The following is a 19,496-nucleotide window of genomic DNA, read 5'->3' on the forward strand; positions in this document are numbered from 1 at the left end:
CTAGCTTTTGCCTGTCTGAAATTCTGTATTATGGTATAATTAGTACTTGGATTAATGCGTCAGCCCTTGCACAGACTTATGTTCTTTTCGCTCCAATCCAAGGCATTTTGCTCAGATAATAAATATAAACACTGTTATTGTCTTGTGGGAAAATAGTACAAGTTAATCAGGCTTTCTTCCTAGAAGAAAAAAATGTTCTGTACAAGGTGTTTTCCTGTTCTAGATTACATATCGTCTACGGTATCTCCTTCGAGCAAGGTGTGATGCTTCACCAGTGACTAACACCACTGTCCAGTTTCACTGTGATCCTAGCTTCTGGGCTCAAAATATTTTCAATCTAGGTATGATGTGGCTCCTGCTTCTTTTATCAACTTCTTTGTAAACTGGCGGTATCACTAAAAATAGTTTTTATCAGCTCAGTGGCCTCCAAGATATATAATTGAGCGTATTTCTCATGTGTCCTTTAATATATCTTCTACCAGTGGACAAAAATTACTCTAAAGCATGTGTCTGATCTGACTCCATATTGGATGCTGTTCCAGGTAGTAAAGCTAGATAGGCAGTGCCTAACTAGTTTTAGCTAACTCAGGTGGGGAGATGAGAAGGAAAAAACTACAGAAAGCAGTCTTTTGAGCAATAGTTTTCTGTTGGAGTTGGGTGCTTTTTTCCTAGCTCTGTAGATTTTGCTTACTGTCCTTCTTGGCATACTGTTAACAGATGTGAGTTCATAGAGCAAGCAAAGATTGACCATCCCCACTGTACCGTGCTCTCTAGGCAGGCTGGATTCATACCTTCAGACTGGCATTTGCATTTTTTTTTCTATCTGCCAGAGGCTGGGTTTCTGCTTTGTACATCCTATGATAAGGAGTTTTGTGAATAGCCTGTTCATTATGATTGACTAAGTATATGTACTCAGTCTAATGAAGACATGCAGCATAGGAACTTCCCTGCTAGGAGTGGGAATTAGAGACTAAAAAGTCTCTATCTTGAGGAATTTGATAATTGTCAAGCTTCCTTTGTTTTCAATATCTGCAGGGTTTTTTTTGTCAATGTCTCCATCTTTCTGTTGGAGAGTGATTTTGGATGTACCCGTCAGGCATTTTGGCCTTTGGTCAAAAAGTGCAACCAGCTTTGCATTAGGGCCTGACCAATTTCATGGCTGTGTCCAGACACGCTGCAAGTCCAGACATGCTGAGGAGGGACAGGAGTTGTCCTTCCCCTGCATGGCTGCTCTTCGTGGGGGGATCAGACTCACCTCCCAGAGGCAGTGCAGAAATGAGGGTGGCCGCAGCAGCCCGAGAGCTGGGCTCCTGGCTTTTCTTCCACCTTCTCCCCCTCTTCCCCCGCACCCTCCCCAAGCTCTGGGCACCAAGCTTGGGGCTTGCACCCCCAGCGACTCCTCCTAGGCTGGGGCTCTCTGCTGTTGGTGGCTGCAGCTGAGACAGCCTGGGGTCTGGCTTCTGCCCCCATCTCAAGATTCCTGCCACAGCTCAGGGCATCCTCCCCCCGGTGATTCCTGGGGCTGGGGGCTTCCACTCCTGCTGGCTGCAGCCGGGGCAGCCCAGGCTCAGGATTTCCATCCCTCAGGGCTCCTGCTGGGGCTCAGGGTTGCTAGATCAGGGCTTCTGCCTTGGGGTTTCTTCTGGGGCACCCATTTTTCCGAGGTGGGAGGCTCAAATTGACTGGGGGCCCCTTCCTTAATCTGTCACTGTCCTGGACCAGCAGCTAGGAGCCCCTGCTGGGGTGCTCCTAGCAGCATGCGGGAGAGCCTCTCCACCTCCGAGAACCTCCTCTAACTGCAGGAAGCTCGGAGGCTGCTGTCTAGGCAGCACAGAAGTGGGAGTGGCAGTCTTGGGACCCTTCCTCTCCTCCCGCCCTCCTCTGGCACAACAATTTTGCAACCCTCATACGATACCATTTGGATTATAACACCCTGCAATTTTGATTGCAACATCTTTGACTCAGCAATATCAAGAGACTGTCCCAGTGCCAACAATACTTCAGGTATATGATGTGGCACATGATCTGCTGAGTCTCTCAGTACCAGTGTCACCGGCAGTTTAGGAAACATCTCAACAGAATCTCCTAAAAAGTGTGACTTCCTTCCTAGACATGCAGGTGGAGGTAGTTCAGGAGAACTCTCACAGATTGGTTGATATTGTGGGATCTGTGGAGCCTTCTTAAGTGGCAGTTTGCATAAACAAGGCTATTCTGGAGTTCACTAAAGTGTTATGGCAAACTCCATCTTCCATGCCTCCCGCAGCTAAAAGGACAGAGAAGGATCATGTGCCCTCATAGAGGTTTGTACATTTTTTATTTCTTTCCATACCTGGAGTCTTTGGTGGCTTCAGTTTCTAATGAGAGCACACACCAAGGTCAGCAGGCATCTACTTGAAAATTAAAAGTTGCAAAAGTGTGTGTGTGTGTGTGTGTGTGTGTGTGTGTGTGTGTGTGTGTGTGTGTGTGTGTGTGTGTGTGTGTGTGTAAAAATACATTTGACAGCAGGATTACATCTCCGGATTGCTAATCAGCATGTATTGCTGGGATGTTATAACTTCTCCCTCTGGGACAATATTTTAAAATTAATGGACAAGTTGCAAGGGGAAACCAGGCAAGAGTTTCCCGCTATGGTTAATGAGGGAAAGATGATGGCCAAGACCTTGCTTCAGGCCACATTGGATGCTGTGGATTTTGATGACTGAGCCAGGGCATTGGCTGTTACAATAATTAAATGATTGTGGCTCCAGGCATCAGGTCCTCCTCAAAAGGGCCAACAAACCATTCAAGATCTCCCCTTTGAGGAACTATAACTATTTGCACAGCAGATCGATGACAGGTTTCATAGCCTAAAACAGACTCTAGGGCTATGCACAAGTCTATGGATATTTAGACTCGTCTCCCAAAGAAGCAGTGGTTCTGTCCACAGTAGCCTCATCATTATGCTTTCTGTGTGCCTCACCATCAGGACCTGGCCTATAAAGAAATAGAGAAGTTACAGGAGAATACCTCTGCCTACTCCTTTTTTTCTATCTTTCTTCTGCTATACATTTGTCCAGACAGGATAAGAACACCATACAGTCATTTTGACATTCTGGTTGAGGATAGCTTACCAGTTTTCAGTTTGCCAGCTTCTACTACCCCTGTTTTCTTCCAACAGACTATCCCACTTCCAAAGTGCTTGGACCCATATTTCTATAGCTCAGTGGGTTTTACACATGATGGAATTGTGATACACTCTTCAGTTTATTTCTACACCACCACCACCTCTGTCCTTCATCCCTTTTCAGGGACCATTCTCACAAAGGTCATCTCCAAGGTACAGTCTCTCCTCTTGTTGGGAGCCATAGAAGAAGTTCCTCTTCTAGACAAAGATAAAAGGGTTTTATTCTCGCCACTTCCTAATCCCAAAAGCAAAAGGAGCTCTCAGAACTGTACTACACATGCAGGAGCTCAATAAATATCTAAAGAAAATAAAGTTTTGCATGTTCACTCTGGCTTCCTTTATGCCCTCCCTGGATCCTGGCAACTGACGTGCTGTGCTCACCTTAAAGGGTGCACGTTTCCATGTCGCAATAAATCAAAGCCACAATAAATTCCTCAGATTTATGGTTAGCCAATACCACTGTCAGGCTAAATGTCAGGTCTGCAGACTATCTGTGACCCCACATGTTTTTACAAAGTGGATGGCAGTGGTGGCAGCACTTCTGAGGAAATCAGAAGTTCAAGTAAACAACAAGGACTTCGGTGGCACTTTAAAGGCTAACAGATTTATTTGGGCATAAGCTTTAATGAGTTTAAAAAAATCTCACTTCTTCAGATGCATGAAATGAAAATTACAGATGCAGGCATTATATAATGAAGTTCAAGTGTGTCTATACCTGGATGACTGGTGGGTGAGAGGCCAATCCAAGAGCCAGGTAATATCTAGCATGACCATGATACAAAGCACCTTCAGCAGATGATTACTGATCAAAGAGGAAAAATTAGTCCTCTCCCTGTTCATAGGATAGAGTTTATAGGAATAGTCTTAGATTCTACGGAAAACAGGGTGTTCTCATGCAAACAAGATTCCAGACGATGCAGGCCATTTTGTTAGACGTGAAGGCCTATCCTACCACAACAGTTCAAAATTGCCTCAGACTTCTGGGGTGTATGGCCTCATGTATTTACATGGTTTAGTTGGCCAGGCTTCATCTCAGGAAGCTGCAGAACTGTCTGAGCTTGATGTGTTCTCTAATTCGTCATCCAGTGAGCATAGTGGTTTGAATGGCCACCTGGATCTTAGCCTCTTTGGACTGGTGGACTGAATGTGTGCGTGCTTGTTACTTTTGTTCCCTCAGAACCTATTTTAACTTTGGTTATGGACACTTCCGCCCTAGGTTTTGACAGTCCACCTGGGTTCTCTGAAAACTCAAGGGCTATGGCCTGGCCAGGGTTAGTTCACTACATAAATGTAAGCCATTGAGAGCCATTCATCTAGCTTACCAGACTTTTCTTCCCTATATCAAAGGAAGGAATTTACTAGGACTTACGGACAATACAGTGGTCAAGTTCTATGTGAACAGACAGGAAGGGATTTGATTGACACTTCTTTGCCAAGAGCCAGTGCTGCTTTGGGACTTTTGTGTCAACATCTCCATCCACTTCCCTCCTTCCAAGTGTCCAGAACCATCTGGTGGACCAACTGAGCAGGCATTTCATCAGTCACTGAGTGGTGTCTCCAGCCAGATATTGTCAGGTTCATTTTCCAAGTGTGGAAGTTCCCCATATAGACCTGTTTGCAACATGCACCAATAGAAAGTGCCATCTGTTTTGTTCACAGGCAGGTCACAGTCTAGGATCTGACGCACTCTATTCTGTTACCCTGGACAGACAATCTCATGTATTCATATTTTCAGCTTCTGCTCCTGCCCAGGATGGTGTTTAAAAATCAAACTGAACCATGCTCGCGTGAAACTCACAGCACTGATGTGGCCTGTCCAGTCTTGTTTTTTCCGCTTCGCTGAGCATCTCAGGCAGGTCTCCGCTGACATTATCACCAGACCTAGACTTGATTTCACCAGGCAATGATTGCTTCTTCTATCCCAGTGTGGAAATCCTTCACCTTACAGCATTGAAACTCTCTGGGTAACCCCTCAAGAGGAGATCTGTTCAAAGGAAGTACAAAACATCCTCTTGAATAGTAGAAGGCTTTCTGCTAAAGATGTTTATCTATCAAAATGCATGAGATTCTCCATTTGTTCTCAGCAAAAAGGGGGTTCCCCAATCTGGTCTCCAATATAACATACACCAGACTGTTTTTATATCTGAAACAACAAGGTCTTGCTGTTGGTTCCATGAGGATTCACCTAGCAGTTATCTTGGCTTTCTGTCCTCTGACTGGTAATCATTCTTTTCTCCAGCATCATGTCAATCAGGCTTTCAAAGAGTCTGGAAAGGTTTTATACCCAAGTAAAGGATCCTATTCCTCCTTGGGACTTAACCTAATGTTAGCAAAACTAATGGCTACCTGTTTGTTGCTCCATCTCTCAATGAAGGTAGCCTTTTTGGTCATAATTGCCTCAGTGAGGTAACTGGCGAGTAGGTGAACTGAGGGTTCTAGTATTTGATCCACTGCATATAGTCCTCTACAAGGACAAAATAGACCTATCCCTTCATCCGAAGTGGTTTCTCACATCCATATCAGTCACTTAGGCAAGGAAGTTGGGAAGCTGCTAAGTCTCATGCTAAGGAGGAGGAGAGACTCTACCTATCGGATGTTAGGAGAGTATTAGCATTCTAGTTGGACAGAACTAAATTGCTTAGGTTGTCCTCACAGCTGTTTGTGCCACTCATGGAGAGTCTCCTTTCAGAACCTTTCCATGGATTTCCTCCTGCATACATTTGTATGATACCTTGGCCGATGTAACCCTGCCAGATAGGGAGCTGGCACGTTCAGTGAGATCTCACATGGCCTATGCAGTGTTTCTATACTGGACATTTGTAGTGCTGCAGCTTGGTCATCAGTACATACTTCTGTTTCTCATTACACCATCTCCCAACAGTCTAGAGATGATGCCAGATTTGGACGTGTCCTACAATAATTCAAGTAGACTCCAGTGCTTCTCCAGATTGAACTGCTTGTCACCTGAAGTGGAATGGCCATGTGTAATCACTCAAAGAAAACAGTTATTAATTTGTTCTATAACTGTTTGAGACTTGTTGGACATGTCCATTCCATGACTTGGGGGTCAACAAGACAGCAGCTCCACCCTTTATACCATCACACAGCTAATGCACTGGACACCCATCCACCTGAAGTGGCACGGATGTGTGCAACACATTTTGAAGAAGAGTCATTATGGAACAAGTTAGTAACTGTTTTTTCTTTCTCTGCCTGTACCTATCTTTGGGAAAGAGATCGCAAAAGGGGTGTATCTGTATTTTTCCTCAGGGGTGAACCCTCCAGCCATGTGAGTAATGTGTGTGTGAACAGGTATAAAAGAAACTCTTTTTCTTTATTTCCAGGAAACCTTTCTTTCCTTCCTTCTGATATGCCTTTGAATTGTTGGGTTCTGCTCTCTTAAAGTCTGAGAGATACTGAAATGGAAACAGGAATTTCATGTGAGAACCTGTGTGTTTCAGGCTGTTAGAATGATTTCATGAATAATAGTGATTTAGTACTGGCCCCTTTTGGAGTGTCTCCATGGTTTATTACACAGTTTCAGAAGTTGAAGCCACCAGGGGTTAAAGCTTCAGAGTCAAGGTTGATCAGGGAACATTTTTTTCCCCATAGACTATGTCTTGTAATAGTTTTTGTATGTTGAAGAAACTCAGGCCTTAAGTTGTGTTGACTAGAATACTAGCTAGACTCTTTACTGACGGTGTGATAATATCTAAAGGCTAACTGGGTGTTACTAAATAGCTTAGTGATTGGGTGCTGTTTAGAATATATCTAAGAAAATGAAATAGCAGCATTTTAAAGTATCTCAGTTTAAGTTAAATAACCTATGATTTTCAGTATAATGGAAGGGCCCTCATTGTTATTGATAGCACAATAATGCACGCAGTTCTGCTGCCACTGATTCTGGAAAAAATTGTTTACTCATCCTTTAAACTGCAATTAGGAATGGTGGTCTGATGGCATAAAAAAAGGGAAATTATGAAAACCTGCATATCTCCAAAGAGTAAGGTGAACGTTAAAACTTATATTTTTATTTTTTACCAGGTTCTCTGGTAATTGAAGATAAAGAAACCCCACCACACATGCCAAAGAGCCCTGTGATGGAACCAAATTTACAGCCACAAAGTGGCTTACCTTCAAACCAACTGTCTAAGTTTCCAACACAGATCAGTTTAGCTCAACTACGACTCCAGCACATGCAGCAGCAGGTCATGGCTCAAAGGCAGCAGGCTCAACGCAGGGTAGGCCCAGTGGGTCTACCAAACTCAAGAATTCTAGGTCCCATGCAGCACACTCCTACTTCTCATCAGGTAAACTATCATTGTTCCAGAGAGAAGACATGTCTGATTGTACTTGTTCTGACGGAATGATAACCGGGTGACTTCTAGTGACATTCCATTGGCACAGCTGTCTTTAGCACATATAGTTATAAGGAAGCCTGTATTGTGTGTATTTACAGCATTTTTTCAAGATCTCAGTGCCCATATCTCAGGAACTTTCTGATAATCTCTAAGCATTGTAAAGAAATCTTATTCTTGGAGTGATGGTCCCTGTTCTATTCTGCTATGGATTGCACATGCACCTGGAGCCAGAGAATTTGAAAGCAGTGTCCATTGGTCTGCACATGCACCCTGGCTCGCCTTGTGTCTCCAAGAGGATAAAGGATGGCGTGGACCAACTGCCTCTCCAGTTCCTTCTTGCCGCTGCATGGTCCGAACGGAACCTTTACATTTCCACAGCTTCAGCTTAGATCTACAAAACAAAAATCATGTAGTTTGTAAATAGTATTAACAGTTTTAATAGTTTTTACTGTTTTAGCTTTTAATTAGTCTAAAAACCCCAGGGCACCAGGCTATGCCCGGGACTCCAGGCTTCAAACTCTGCTTCCTGTCCATGGTCCTTCTCAGTCAGCAGCAACAACCAGTGATGCCTGTACTGCCTTGGGTCAGCTCACTGCACCTTGCCGCAATGTATCTGCTGATCGTTTCCGGCCATACCCAAGAAAGTCAGGAACTTTTATCTCCACAAATACCTCATGGAAAAGGGCATGACTAGCGGACCCAGACTGGGGAACTTCCTCCCATATGTAGGCCAGACTCAGCAAGGAGTGTACCTCCTGCTGCAAAGTCTGACTCTGCTTTGGGAGAATCTACCCTCATAGTCCCCATGGCGGGATCTTGTCAGGAAGCACACTCATAAGCATGAGACTAAGTCTTCCTCTAAGTCCACTTCAAAGAAGTCTGACTTGGCTGTAAATAAGCCCACTAGCTTGGCCCATGAGGACTGAAGATGTACTCAGTCCCAGTGGCACAACAAGAAACCCCATAAGCATTGGGATCCATCGGTACCAGACTGTGTTCCATCAGTACCATCATCCCTGGCATGTCCCAAAACCTGGGATCCATTGGCACCAATGAATTCTGATCACTGCCAACTTCAGATACCACCCTTCTCACCACTTTCAATGGCCTGGACAAGCAGAACTCCTCTAACACTGGGGAGATAAGGATCTGTTGCCACCTCACAGGACATTTTTGCTTTCCCAGATCTGGAATCCCCTCCTCTACCGGGCCCTTCCACTTCCAGGGAGATATTGCCTCTGGGAGAATCAACTGCTAGAAGGAGCTTATCACCTGTCCCATATGCAGAATAAATCTCCCTTCCAACAGCATCAATGGTTCTGCGACTGGAACCAGAATCAGCCTTCTCCTTGGGAGATTCTGAACCCTCCGATAAACTGCTTTTCACTGGCCCTGCATGTCCTCCACCACCTAAAAGACCCATATTGATTTGGGCCCAACCTCCGCCTCATCTAACTCTGAGCTGCTGGTACCTCATGCCATGGGGGCCCCCACGACCACCTATCTCCCCCTCCTATTGGCCATACTGGGGGGCCTTTGGACAGTATCCATTTGCAGAGTTGATCTGATTTGCTAGGGAGCCATCCCTTGCTTCCCGTCTGAGGAGACACTCCAATCTGCACCTGCATCCATCGGAGGAGGAGGAACATTATGCTTCAGAACCAGCAAGACTGACATCGTCATCCCAGACAAAACAGTGACTGGGCAATTCCAGGACTTTCTCCTCAGAGTTGTTGGAGAGCTTCAAATTCCTCTTGAGGAGATCCAAGACTCTAAACTCTTAAACATTCTGCACACTTTGGGCCCAACAGAATAGCTCTACCTGTTAGCTAGCTCCAGCACGGCTTTCTTAAGACAGTTAGGCACACTCCACCAGCTGTGCTCCTACCAATAGGGTAGAGAAGTATTATTATGTGCTGGCCAAAGGTACAGACTTTTTGTTTTCTCACCCCTCTCCCAACTCTCTGATGGTCCATGCTGCTTCTGAAAGGGCTAGACAACATCATCCCTGGTCTACTCCTGCTGGTACAGGGAAATGCCTGTATCTGCTGGGAAGAAAGGTCTCATCATTTATCCTCCAGGTCGAGATACCCAGTTACCAGGCCTTATTGGCTAAATACAATTTCCTGAACAATGCCAGGTTTGCAGAGCATGCTGACAGCCCTCCACAACAGGACAGAGCACATTTTCAAGCTCTGATAGTTGAAGGCAAACTGATAGCCGGGACTGCACTCCAGTCTGCAGTCGATGCCGCTGATGCTTCCTCTAGAGCAGGGGTGGCCAACCTGAGCCTGAGAAGGAGCCAGAATTTACCAATGTACATTACCAAAGAGAGACAATAATACATCAGCAGCCCCCAATCAGCTTCCACTCCCTCTGCCTCCCAGCGCCTCCTGCACACACCGGCAGCCCCACCGATCGGTGCCTTCCTGCCCATCCTTCATCTCCTGATCAGCTGTTTTGTGGTGTGCAGGAGGCTCTGGAGGGCAGGGAGAGAAGCAAGAGCATGGCAGGCTCAGGGGAGGAGGCAGGAAGGGGTGGAGTGAGGGCAGGGCCTGTAGCAGAGCTAGAGGTTGAGCAGTGAGCGCCCCACTGGCACATTGGAAAGCTGGTGTCTGTAGCTCCAGCCCTGAAGTCGCTGCCTATACAAGGAGCCATATATTAACTTCTGAAGAGCCGCATGTTGCTCCAGAGCCACAGGTTGGCCGCCCCTGCTCTGGAGCTATGGCTACTGCCTTTGTCCTGCACAGGGAATCATGGTTCCCATGTGTCAGGGTTCCCTAGGGAGGTCCAGAATACTATTGAGGACTTCCCCTTTGATGAATCACACCACTTTAATCAGAAGATGGACAAGTCCCTCCATACCCGAAGGATTCCAGGGCTACTCTTTGCTCTCTGAAGATATACACACCTGCCCGTAAGAAGAAGTTTCACTGCCCGTTGGTTAAATCTAGACACTTCTCAGCATTTTTTCCTTCAGTGGGTCTATGAACCACCACATAAGAGACAGAGGTTTCGAAAGTCCTGCTTCCCTACACTCTCTGCAACAAGTTTGGCGTCTCAGTCTCAGCCACTGCCTTAACGTTATTTTTGATGGGAGCTCGAGAGCCATGAAACACTTTTTCAACCCCTGGAGTGTGATAACAGACAAATGGGTGCTAAATGTAATCCGTTCTGGCTGTCCAATTGAGTTTGCATCCCTACCTCCTCCAAAACCCTCACCACCCCTTTGGGGACCACCCTTCGTTAGACCACCTTTGTTGGCTTCAAACATGGCTGCAGTTGGTGTACTCCTCAAGGCACCATTCCATGAACTTCATGGTGACAGTTCCAGCCCAAGGTAGTGTCTTCTCTGCTATGGTGGACAAATCCTCATCAGGTATGCATGGGCACCCCCTTTCTCCCTTCCTCTGTGGACAGGACCATTATTACAGGTGCATCCCTATTAGGTTGGGAGGGCCACATGGATAGTGACACACCACAAGGTGCTTGGACATCTCAAGAGCCCAGAATGCATGTCAAAATCCTGGAGTTGCAAGTAGTCTTGAAGGCATGAGTCTCCTTTGTTTCCTTCATCTGTATTCACTGTGTCCATATGTCAAACAACATTACGACGGTCTTCTACGTCAACAAAACAGGGAGGAGCAAGATCAGTCTCCCTGTGTGCAAAAGTGATCAGCCCTTGGAACTGGAGTATCAGCAATCAAATCACCCTATTGGAAGCTTACCTTCTGGGGAAGCAAAATTTATTTGCAGATTCCCTCAGCAGATATTTCATCGTCGACCACAAGCAGGAGCTCCACCAATTGGTACTGCATTATATTTTCCTTCTATGTGGAACCCCAACCAGGGATTTGTTTGCCTCCTGAAACAAACAGGAAATGCACTACATATTGCTTCAGAGGAGCCCTGGGTCGCCACTCCTAGAGTGACAGTCTGCTTCTTCCCTGGTTGGACCAGTACAGCTATATCTTCCTTCAGCTACCGTTCCTGCTACGAGTTCTACACAAAATCCAGGAGGACAGTGCACAGCTCATCTTGATTTTTCACTTCTGGCCTAGACAGTTCTGATTTCCCAACCTCCTTCATATCATTCCAACCACCACTCGTCCTCCCAATGTTCCCCAAGCACCTGACCCAGTGGCAGGGCAAGAGCAAGCATTTTGATCCAAGTCCGCCCCCCTTGAGTCCTCAGTATTTGAATGGGTATCATCCTGAGAATGTTTGGTATTTGGCTGGGCATCATCCCTAGAATGTTCATACCTCACAACCATACGAATCATCCTCTCTAATAGTAGATAGGAGTCTACTAGAAAATTCCAGCTAGCTAAATGGAAGCGCTGCTTTTCTTGAGCACACAAAAGAGGCATCCTCCCAGAGACTATTTTCTCCCAGTCATCTTGGACTGTATTCTATCTTTGAAAACATCAGATTTGTCTGTCAGCCCCTTGCGGATTTATTTGGCAACGATCAGCACATACCATCCACCTTCGCAGGGCTACTTGATCTTCCCACATTCACTGACCAGTAGATTCTGGAAAGGCCTAATAAGAACCTTCCTATCTATTCAGAATTCTACTCCCCAGTGGGACCTAAACCTTGTTCTCTCTGTACTCATATGGCTGCACTTTGAGCCTTTAGCTACTTGCTCCATATCCCTTCTTTCCATAAAGTGTTTTGCTTTCCTTGTAACCATCACCTCAGCGAGAAGGGTTGATGAACTTGGAGTGGTGATGACAGATCATCCATACACAAATTCCATAAGGATAAGGTTTATTTGTGTTTATATCCCAAATACCCCCTGAAGTAGCTTAGGAATTTAACCTTAACCAATCCATTCAGTTCCCTGTGATCTTCAGAAAACTACATGCTTCCACAGAGGAATAAAGACTCCACTGTCTCAATGTTTGGCAAGCCTTGGCTTTTTACCTATAGAGAACAAAACCAATCAACCAATCAGACTATTTGTCGCTATAGAAAAAAGAATCAGAGGGCATGTCATCTCCACCCTGAGAATCTCCAAATAGATTTCTGACTGCATTCTACTCTCAGCTTTCTAACCTTGTTTCACCAGAGCATTAGCAACAACCATAGCATTTCTTCAAGAGGGACCCTTCCTAAACGTCTATAAAGCAACCACATGGGGCTCGATTCACACATTTGCAAGACAGCATACGCTGGGGGGAGGGATAGCTCAGTGGTTTGAGCATTGGCCTGCTACACCTAGGGCTGTGAGTTCAATCTTTGAAGGGCCATTTAGGGATCTGGGGCAAAAAAAAAAAAGTTGGGAATTGGTCCTGCCTTGAGCAGGGGTTGGACTAGATAACATCCTGAGGTCCCTTCCAACCCTGATATTCTATGATTTTAGGACTCTTCTGCAGATACCTCCTTTGGGATGGTGATACTCTGCTCAGCCCTAGCATCTACATCCTCAAACCCTCCTCCTGCTTAGGTACTGCCTGTCCGTCAGCCACAGTGCAATGCAATAGGAACCATCACTCCAAGAAGAGGAGGTGTTTACTTATCTAGCTGGAGGTTCTTTCGGATGCATGGTCCTTACCTGGGTTCCACTATATGTCATCCTTGCCCTCTGCCTCGGATCTTACCTGTTTCGTGGTAGAGAAGGACCTGGAGAGGTGATCGGTCTGCCCCTCCCTTCATCCCCTCAGTCAGAGGCACAAAGTGAACCAGGTCACATCTGCGGACCGATGGACAATGCTTTCAAATTCTCTAGCTCCAGGCACATGGTGCCCAGGCGTAACCCACAGTGGAATACAGAAGAACGGCCAGTTAGAGGTACGTAATGTCCTCTTTCAAATCATTACACAATTTGCCCCAGTGATTAGTTCAGGTAGAATAATTAATTGTAATCTGTTATATTTTACTCTTAATTGTCAAGATACATCAATGCTGATATCTGATTTCATCTTGTGTTTGAGTGAATGATTCAGTACTATATTAGTCATGTATTTTAAAGCTTAAAATGGGAGGTTCAGGATGGAGTTTTTTCTGGAGTGTTTGGTGTTAGTCCTCAGACAGTTAACTGAGGGGATTGTCTATTTCTTCCAGCAGCCACCTCCACGCTTGATTAACTTTCAGAATCACAATCCCAACTCTAATGGGTCAATTCTTCCTGCTCAACAAATGAGGGGTCCCCAGAACCAGAATGTACCGAGACTAACAATAAAGCCCAACCCATTGCAGATGGCGTTCTTGGCACAGCAAGCTATTAAACAGGTAAACTTTTTTCACTCACCCACCTAAAAATAAAAATGGAATAATATGAACATTCATTTTATAACTTACATGTCTTACTTTTCCAGGGTGGATTTACAGTGAATAGACTACTATCTAGTCCAGTGATTCTCAACCTATTTACCATTGTGGGCTGCATCTGCACAATATATATAGTCTCTGGACCATATAGCTGTGTGTTGATAGAGCCGCAAGTGGCCCGCAAGTTGAGAACCACTGTTCTAGTACATGAGAAGATACCTGATGATTTTGAAATGAGTTAATTGTCAAGTCCAATCCATTCCAACTACTTTGACTAGTGGAAGAGTTAGACTTTGTCTACACAACATGTTACTTCAGTATAATTTACGTCATCAGGAGTGTAAATAAACCATACCTCTGAGCGATGTAAGTTATACTGACGTAAGCACTGGTGTAGACAGTACTATCTCTGTCGTTAGTATAGCTACTGCTACTAGCAGAGGCAGGAGTTACTAAGCCAATGGGAGAGTTCTCTCTCGTCGGCTTAGAGTAGCGGTGGGCAACCAGCGGCCCCTAGGGTAATCCACGGGTGGGTAGCTAGACAGTTCCTTTACACTGATTGTCTGCAGGCACGGCTGCCTGCAGCTCCAGTGTGTGATTCGCCATTTCCAGCCAATGGGAGCTGCACCAAGCACCGTGGGCCACAGGGATGTGCTGGGAGCTGCGGGCGGCCGTGCCTGCGGACGATCAATGTAAACAAACTGTCACAGCCCACCAGCAGATTACCCTGATGGGCTGCAAGTTGCTCACCACTGGCGTAGAACATCTTCACCACAAGCACTACAGCAGCACAGCTTCAGCTGTGTCACAGTAAGTGCTGTAATGTAACTGTTGCCTGAGTGATTTATGGTTTAAATGTTTGCTTTAATTTATTGCTATGTTTATTTTGTATCTATCACTGACTTCTGGGCAGCCTTCAAAACTTAACACAAACACAAGTTCTGTTCATTGCCTTCCATGAACAAATAGAGTAGAAAACCCTGCCCTCTAACTTACCTCCTGGCTACTGCACCAGCAAGCAGGCAAAAGCCTGATTTAAAAAGCTGTAGTTGCCACTAGGCTCTGGACCTTCCCAAACCTGGACTCTTAGAGGAAAGAAATTCCACAGTTGTAGACCTTCTGCTGCAAGTGATCAATCCCCAGCTGATCAGCAGTTATGTGAGGATAAGAGTGAATACTTCAGATACTTTTAAGCTGCTCAGTGAGGCAAATACCAGTGAGCCAATGCATAATTTGAGGTTTGTTGTACACTTAAAAAGAGTAGAGTATCTTGCCACCATAGGAATGAAGGAATGAAACACCGGTCTGTGACCTAAGAAATGGAATAATAGTGCCATGGCTATCACAGTCATATGAGTTGAATCAAAGAGAAGATTGATTGCTTTACAAGTCCTTTTAAATCATTAAAAAAAACCCACCCCAACATCGTTCCACTGTCCACTTAAATAACAGTACCTAGTTTACAGTACTAAAAATACAGGAGCAGCTTTTGACGCTCAGGCCATTGTCGGTAGTGCGTTTATTCCACTAAAACTATTCTGTCTCTCTGCAACATTGTGCATGTTCACACATGTAACTACTAGTACATGTTATCAGCAGGAAATTACATTTTAAGATTTTTTAAAATCTCATACATTTGTCCTACCTTTTTTTTTTTCCATTCCTAGTGAGATTACAAAGCAAATATGAATTTCAGTTCTAATTTCAGCTCATTTTGCTTTTGTGTTGCCGCTTGCTTGGTTCAAACATATTAGGGTCAGATTATGTAATAAATGTGTTCTACCATGCAAAGGAACAATGGATAAATTCTGGTTGTTTGTTTGTTTTTTGTTTTGTTTAGTGGCAGATAAGCAGTGGACAAGCTTCAGCTGCCTCGTCAACTGCAAGCAGCACTACATCCACCCCTTCCAGTCCCACTGTTACTAGTGCTGCAGGGTATGATGGGAAGACATTTGGTCCACCCATGGTAGATCTGAGTTCTCCAGTGGGTAGTTCTTATACCCTACCTTCTCTTCCTGATGTAAGAGTAACACAAGCAATGGTCTACAGCTTTTATTTTAACGTGAATTTACTGTTTGCAAAAGGTGATCAATGGAAAGGTCTTTGACACTGAAATTCTTTACCTACCTACCAAACTGGTACAATATAGAAAGCAACAGTTCAGGTTTTACTTCATGCTCCTGCACTGCCTTTAAGGGATTTAGGGCTGGCAGGAAGAGTAAGAATGAAGAATGCAATTGTACTCTTCTTATGTAGACACTTACTAGCCTTCATCTGTCATCTTCAGTTGCTGCTAATAAAAAATGAGTTTCCTCAGCTTTGGTCATCAAGACCGATGACATGTAATAGTACATGCTGTAAATCTAGAGTCTCGGTACTATATTACTGAGGTTTCTGTATAATTGAAAGTCTGTCCCATGTAGATATTAATGTACAGTGCTAGGCTGAAGTAATTTTTCTTCATCAGTGCATTCAGTATTTTGTTTCCTATGGATGGGAATGGGGGTTAGCTCATCTCCCACAACTTTCGTGTGGTAGGAGGGGAAGGAGTGTCATAATCTTGCTGTGTTTTATCTAATAGACTTTGAACAGGAATACAGTAACAGTCTCTTCAGATTACTATATCCGTATCGGAGGGCCAAATAGAGATTTTGAGCTTTAAGCAATCTACTTCATTGTGTCAAAAATAATAAAAGTGCACTTAAACAGCTCTCAACAGTTTATGAATAACTGAAATTTCATGCTTTATAGTAGTAGTTTGCTATTCATCTCTGTTTCTTCCTCCTGTCTCCTGGTCCTTTTGAGTTGCTCTCAGATCTTTGATAACCTTTTTATCTTTTATTTTTTAATTGAAAACATTGGCAGAGGCATTGTGATACCACAATGTAATGAGAACTGGACACCCCATCATTTAAAATTGTTTTAAGATACTTAGTTAATACAAACAAAACACATCACACTGCAATAATAAACATGTAATTTGAATCCATGACAAGTACTTTGCCATTGTTCTGCATGCGTAATACTATCAGCAGCTCTGTTTAACTTGTATATCATTGAATACATGCTATTAGGTACCTCACTATATTAGTAGTGATTAAGAACAATATAATGTGCTGTTTCCAAACACTTCAGTAGTAACATCATCACACTAATGTATAGTAAGTGTCAAAGGTCAGTGCAGCTGCTATACATGGATTTGCAAGATGCAGCTTGCCATGTCAATGCTTTAGAAAAGTATGATCCTAAAGTGATTTGTGTTTTCTAGACACTCTTATTTAGAGTATTAGTGTTTCAAAGGCCATTTCTCTAATCCTGCAGCATGTGTGACAATTTCAGTGGGCTGGGATGATAAATTGAGGCTGGTTTTCCTCTAAAACAGGTGTCTCATTGTTCTGACCTCATGTATCATGGCTGAAAAGGCATAACCAATTAGCTGACACTTTCTACTTTTCTACTGAATATGCATGTCCTCTGGCCAGGGTGTACTCCGCACATGTGGAACATGTTGGGTTGCTTATTAGGTGATTCCTGAATTAATTCTTTGAATTGTATATATTTGCATGTTATTTTATTAATTAAATAAAATAAATGAGCATGTTGAAAGAGGGTGTGGAAGTGCAGACTAAGATAAAGTCTGATAAGATGGCTATATTGATTGTGTTATTTTTGTCTTAACAGTAATCTCCTTTCTTTCATCTTTTAGATTGAGTGTACGGGAAACATTACCCTGGATAACATTGTAAGGAAAGATGGTATCGTGGAGCAGAGCCAGCCAAAACCCCCTTCAAACAGAACCGTCCAGTCACCAAATTCATCAGTGCCATCTCCGGGCCTCTTGGGTATGGTGATTAACCTGATTTAAATGGTATAGTGGGAATCTAGCACTTTACTCCCTGATCTCAGAGTTCCCATTTATCAACTTAATGTATTATCTATCTTATTACACCATACTGATAAGTTCAAGACAAGGGAGAAGGCTGGCATTGATCAAAAGGGAGATGAGGGCCTGACGAAGAGTTTTAGCATTGTGGTCAGAGATAAAAAGATCAGATCTAGTCTGACCCCCTGTATATCACAGGCCACCATGACCACTCAGCCCTCGCACACTAAACCCAACAACTGAAATTATACCAAAGTATTACAACCCACAGGCGACAACACTATTATGTGCCACAAGGAGAGACTAGGAGGGACTGAAGTACATCAGTACCCCAGGCTCCCCATAATGATAGGGAACAGATATACCCAGATAATCTTTCAGTGACCTCTACCCATACACTGCAGACGTAGGTGAACCCCTCACCCTTTCACAGTCACTGCCAATTTGATTGAGAAGAAAATTCCCTCCCAACTCCACTTATAGAAATCAGTTAGACCCTGAGCATGTGAGCCACAAGATTTAGATAGCTGTGATGTGAAGCTCTAGACAGAGAATGGAATCAAAGTTGATGTCCAAGTTACAAGTGTGAGTGATAGGTATAATGGTGATGATGTCTACTGTGACAGAGAGAGTTAAGAAGCATGGAAAGCTTGTAAGGGAAGACAAAATTTGGTTTTGCTTTTGTTGATGGCAAGGGAACCAGAAAAGTCAGAGCAATGAACTAATGAAGAATTGCTTGGAGAGAGAGAACTCAGGAATAGAGAGTTAGATTTCATAGTCAGTGTACAGAGAAAATAGTTGCAGCATATGACTAGATGAGGTTACATAGGGAAAAGATGTAGAGAGGGGAAAATAAAAGTGTGCCATTAGTGGCCTGGAAACTAGTGGAGGGAAAGAGAAGGTGGTTCAGCCACTGAAAGGCTGAATGAATGACCACAGAGGTAGAAAAACTAAGACAGTATGGAGTTGTGAAAACAACAGGAAGGCAATATTTTAAGAAGATGGAGTATGATCAGCTATCTGAGATGGCTGAAAGACTGAGGAGGATGAGGATGGAGTAGAAACACCAAGGTTTGACCATGAAGAGGTAGTTAAAGACAATTAAGTTAAAGCAATTACAGTAGAGTGGGGAAGCTGGAAACCTGAGTTATGGTGGTGGGGAGGGTTAAGATCCAAGTCAGAGAGAGGGGTGTGAGGTGACAGTTGTACAAGATAGGATCTAGGACAGGGGTAGGCAACCTGAGGCACACGTGCCAAAGGTGGCACACAAACTGATTTTCAGTGGCACTCACACTGCCTGGGTCCTGGCCACCAGTCTGGGGGGCTCTGCATTTTAATTTAATTTTAGGTGAAGCTTCTTAAACATTTTAAAAACCTTATTTACTTTACAGACAGCAATAGTTTAGTTATATATTATAGACTTATAGAAAGAGACCTTCTAAAAACATTAAAATGTATTATCGGCACTCAAAACTTTAACTTAGAGTGAATAAATGAAGACTCAGCACAGCACTTCTGAAAGGTTGCCGACCCCTGATCTAGGATGAGGAATATCCTAGTGTTATATTGTGTGGAAAAGGTATCTAATGGGATTGAAGTTAAGGAGAAAGGTGAGGAAATTGCAGGAGGGAAGAATAAGTTTGTAGCGGAAGAGGTTCTTGCCTCTGGGACTTTCTTCGGGGTGCTCATGAGTGGAAGAAGAAGAAATTGGGGTTAGTGGAATGGATTTTACTGTGAGAGAGACAGGTGAAGGAGTCCAGTATGATGGAGAGAATTGAGTTGAGCCACTGACAGCTGAGGCCTACAGCAGAGT

The 19,496-nt window shown here is 44.1% G+C and overlaps 1 protein-coding gene across 2 annotated transcripts in view; it reads left to right on the top strand.

Annotated features, from left to right (window-relative positions):
* TRIM24 (tripartite motif containing 24) overlaps positions 1 to 19,496 on the top strand; it is a 157,138-nt gene that overhangs the window by 105,644 nt on the left and 31,998 nt on the right. The window contains exons 8-12 of one of the 2 annotated variants that reach the window (XM_030544216.1): positions 224 to 341; positions 7,208 to 7,473; positions 13,594 to 13,761; positions 15,641 to 15,820; positions 17,507 to 17,642. In XM_030544216.1, coding sequence (XP_030400076.1) covers positions 224 to 341; positions 7,208 to 7,473; positions 13,594 to 13,761; positions 15,641 to 15,820; positions 17,507 to 17,642 — 868 coding nt within the window. The remainder of the gene's footprint in view (positions 1 to 223; positions 342 to 7,207; positions 7,474 to 13,593; positions 13,762 to 15,640; positions 15,821 to 17,506; positions 17,643 to 19,496) is intronic. The other variant, XM_030544221.1, reaches the window with a different exon arrangement.

The sequence above is a fragment of the Gopherus evgoodei genome, chromosome 1, assembly GCF_007399415.2.
Source record: "Gopherus evgoodei ecotype Sinaloan lineage chromosome 1, rGopEvg1_v1.p, whole genome shotgun sequence".
Classification (NCBI taxonomy): Eukaryota; Metazoa; Chordata; order Testudines; family Testudinidae; genus Gopherus; species Gopherus evgoodei.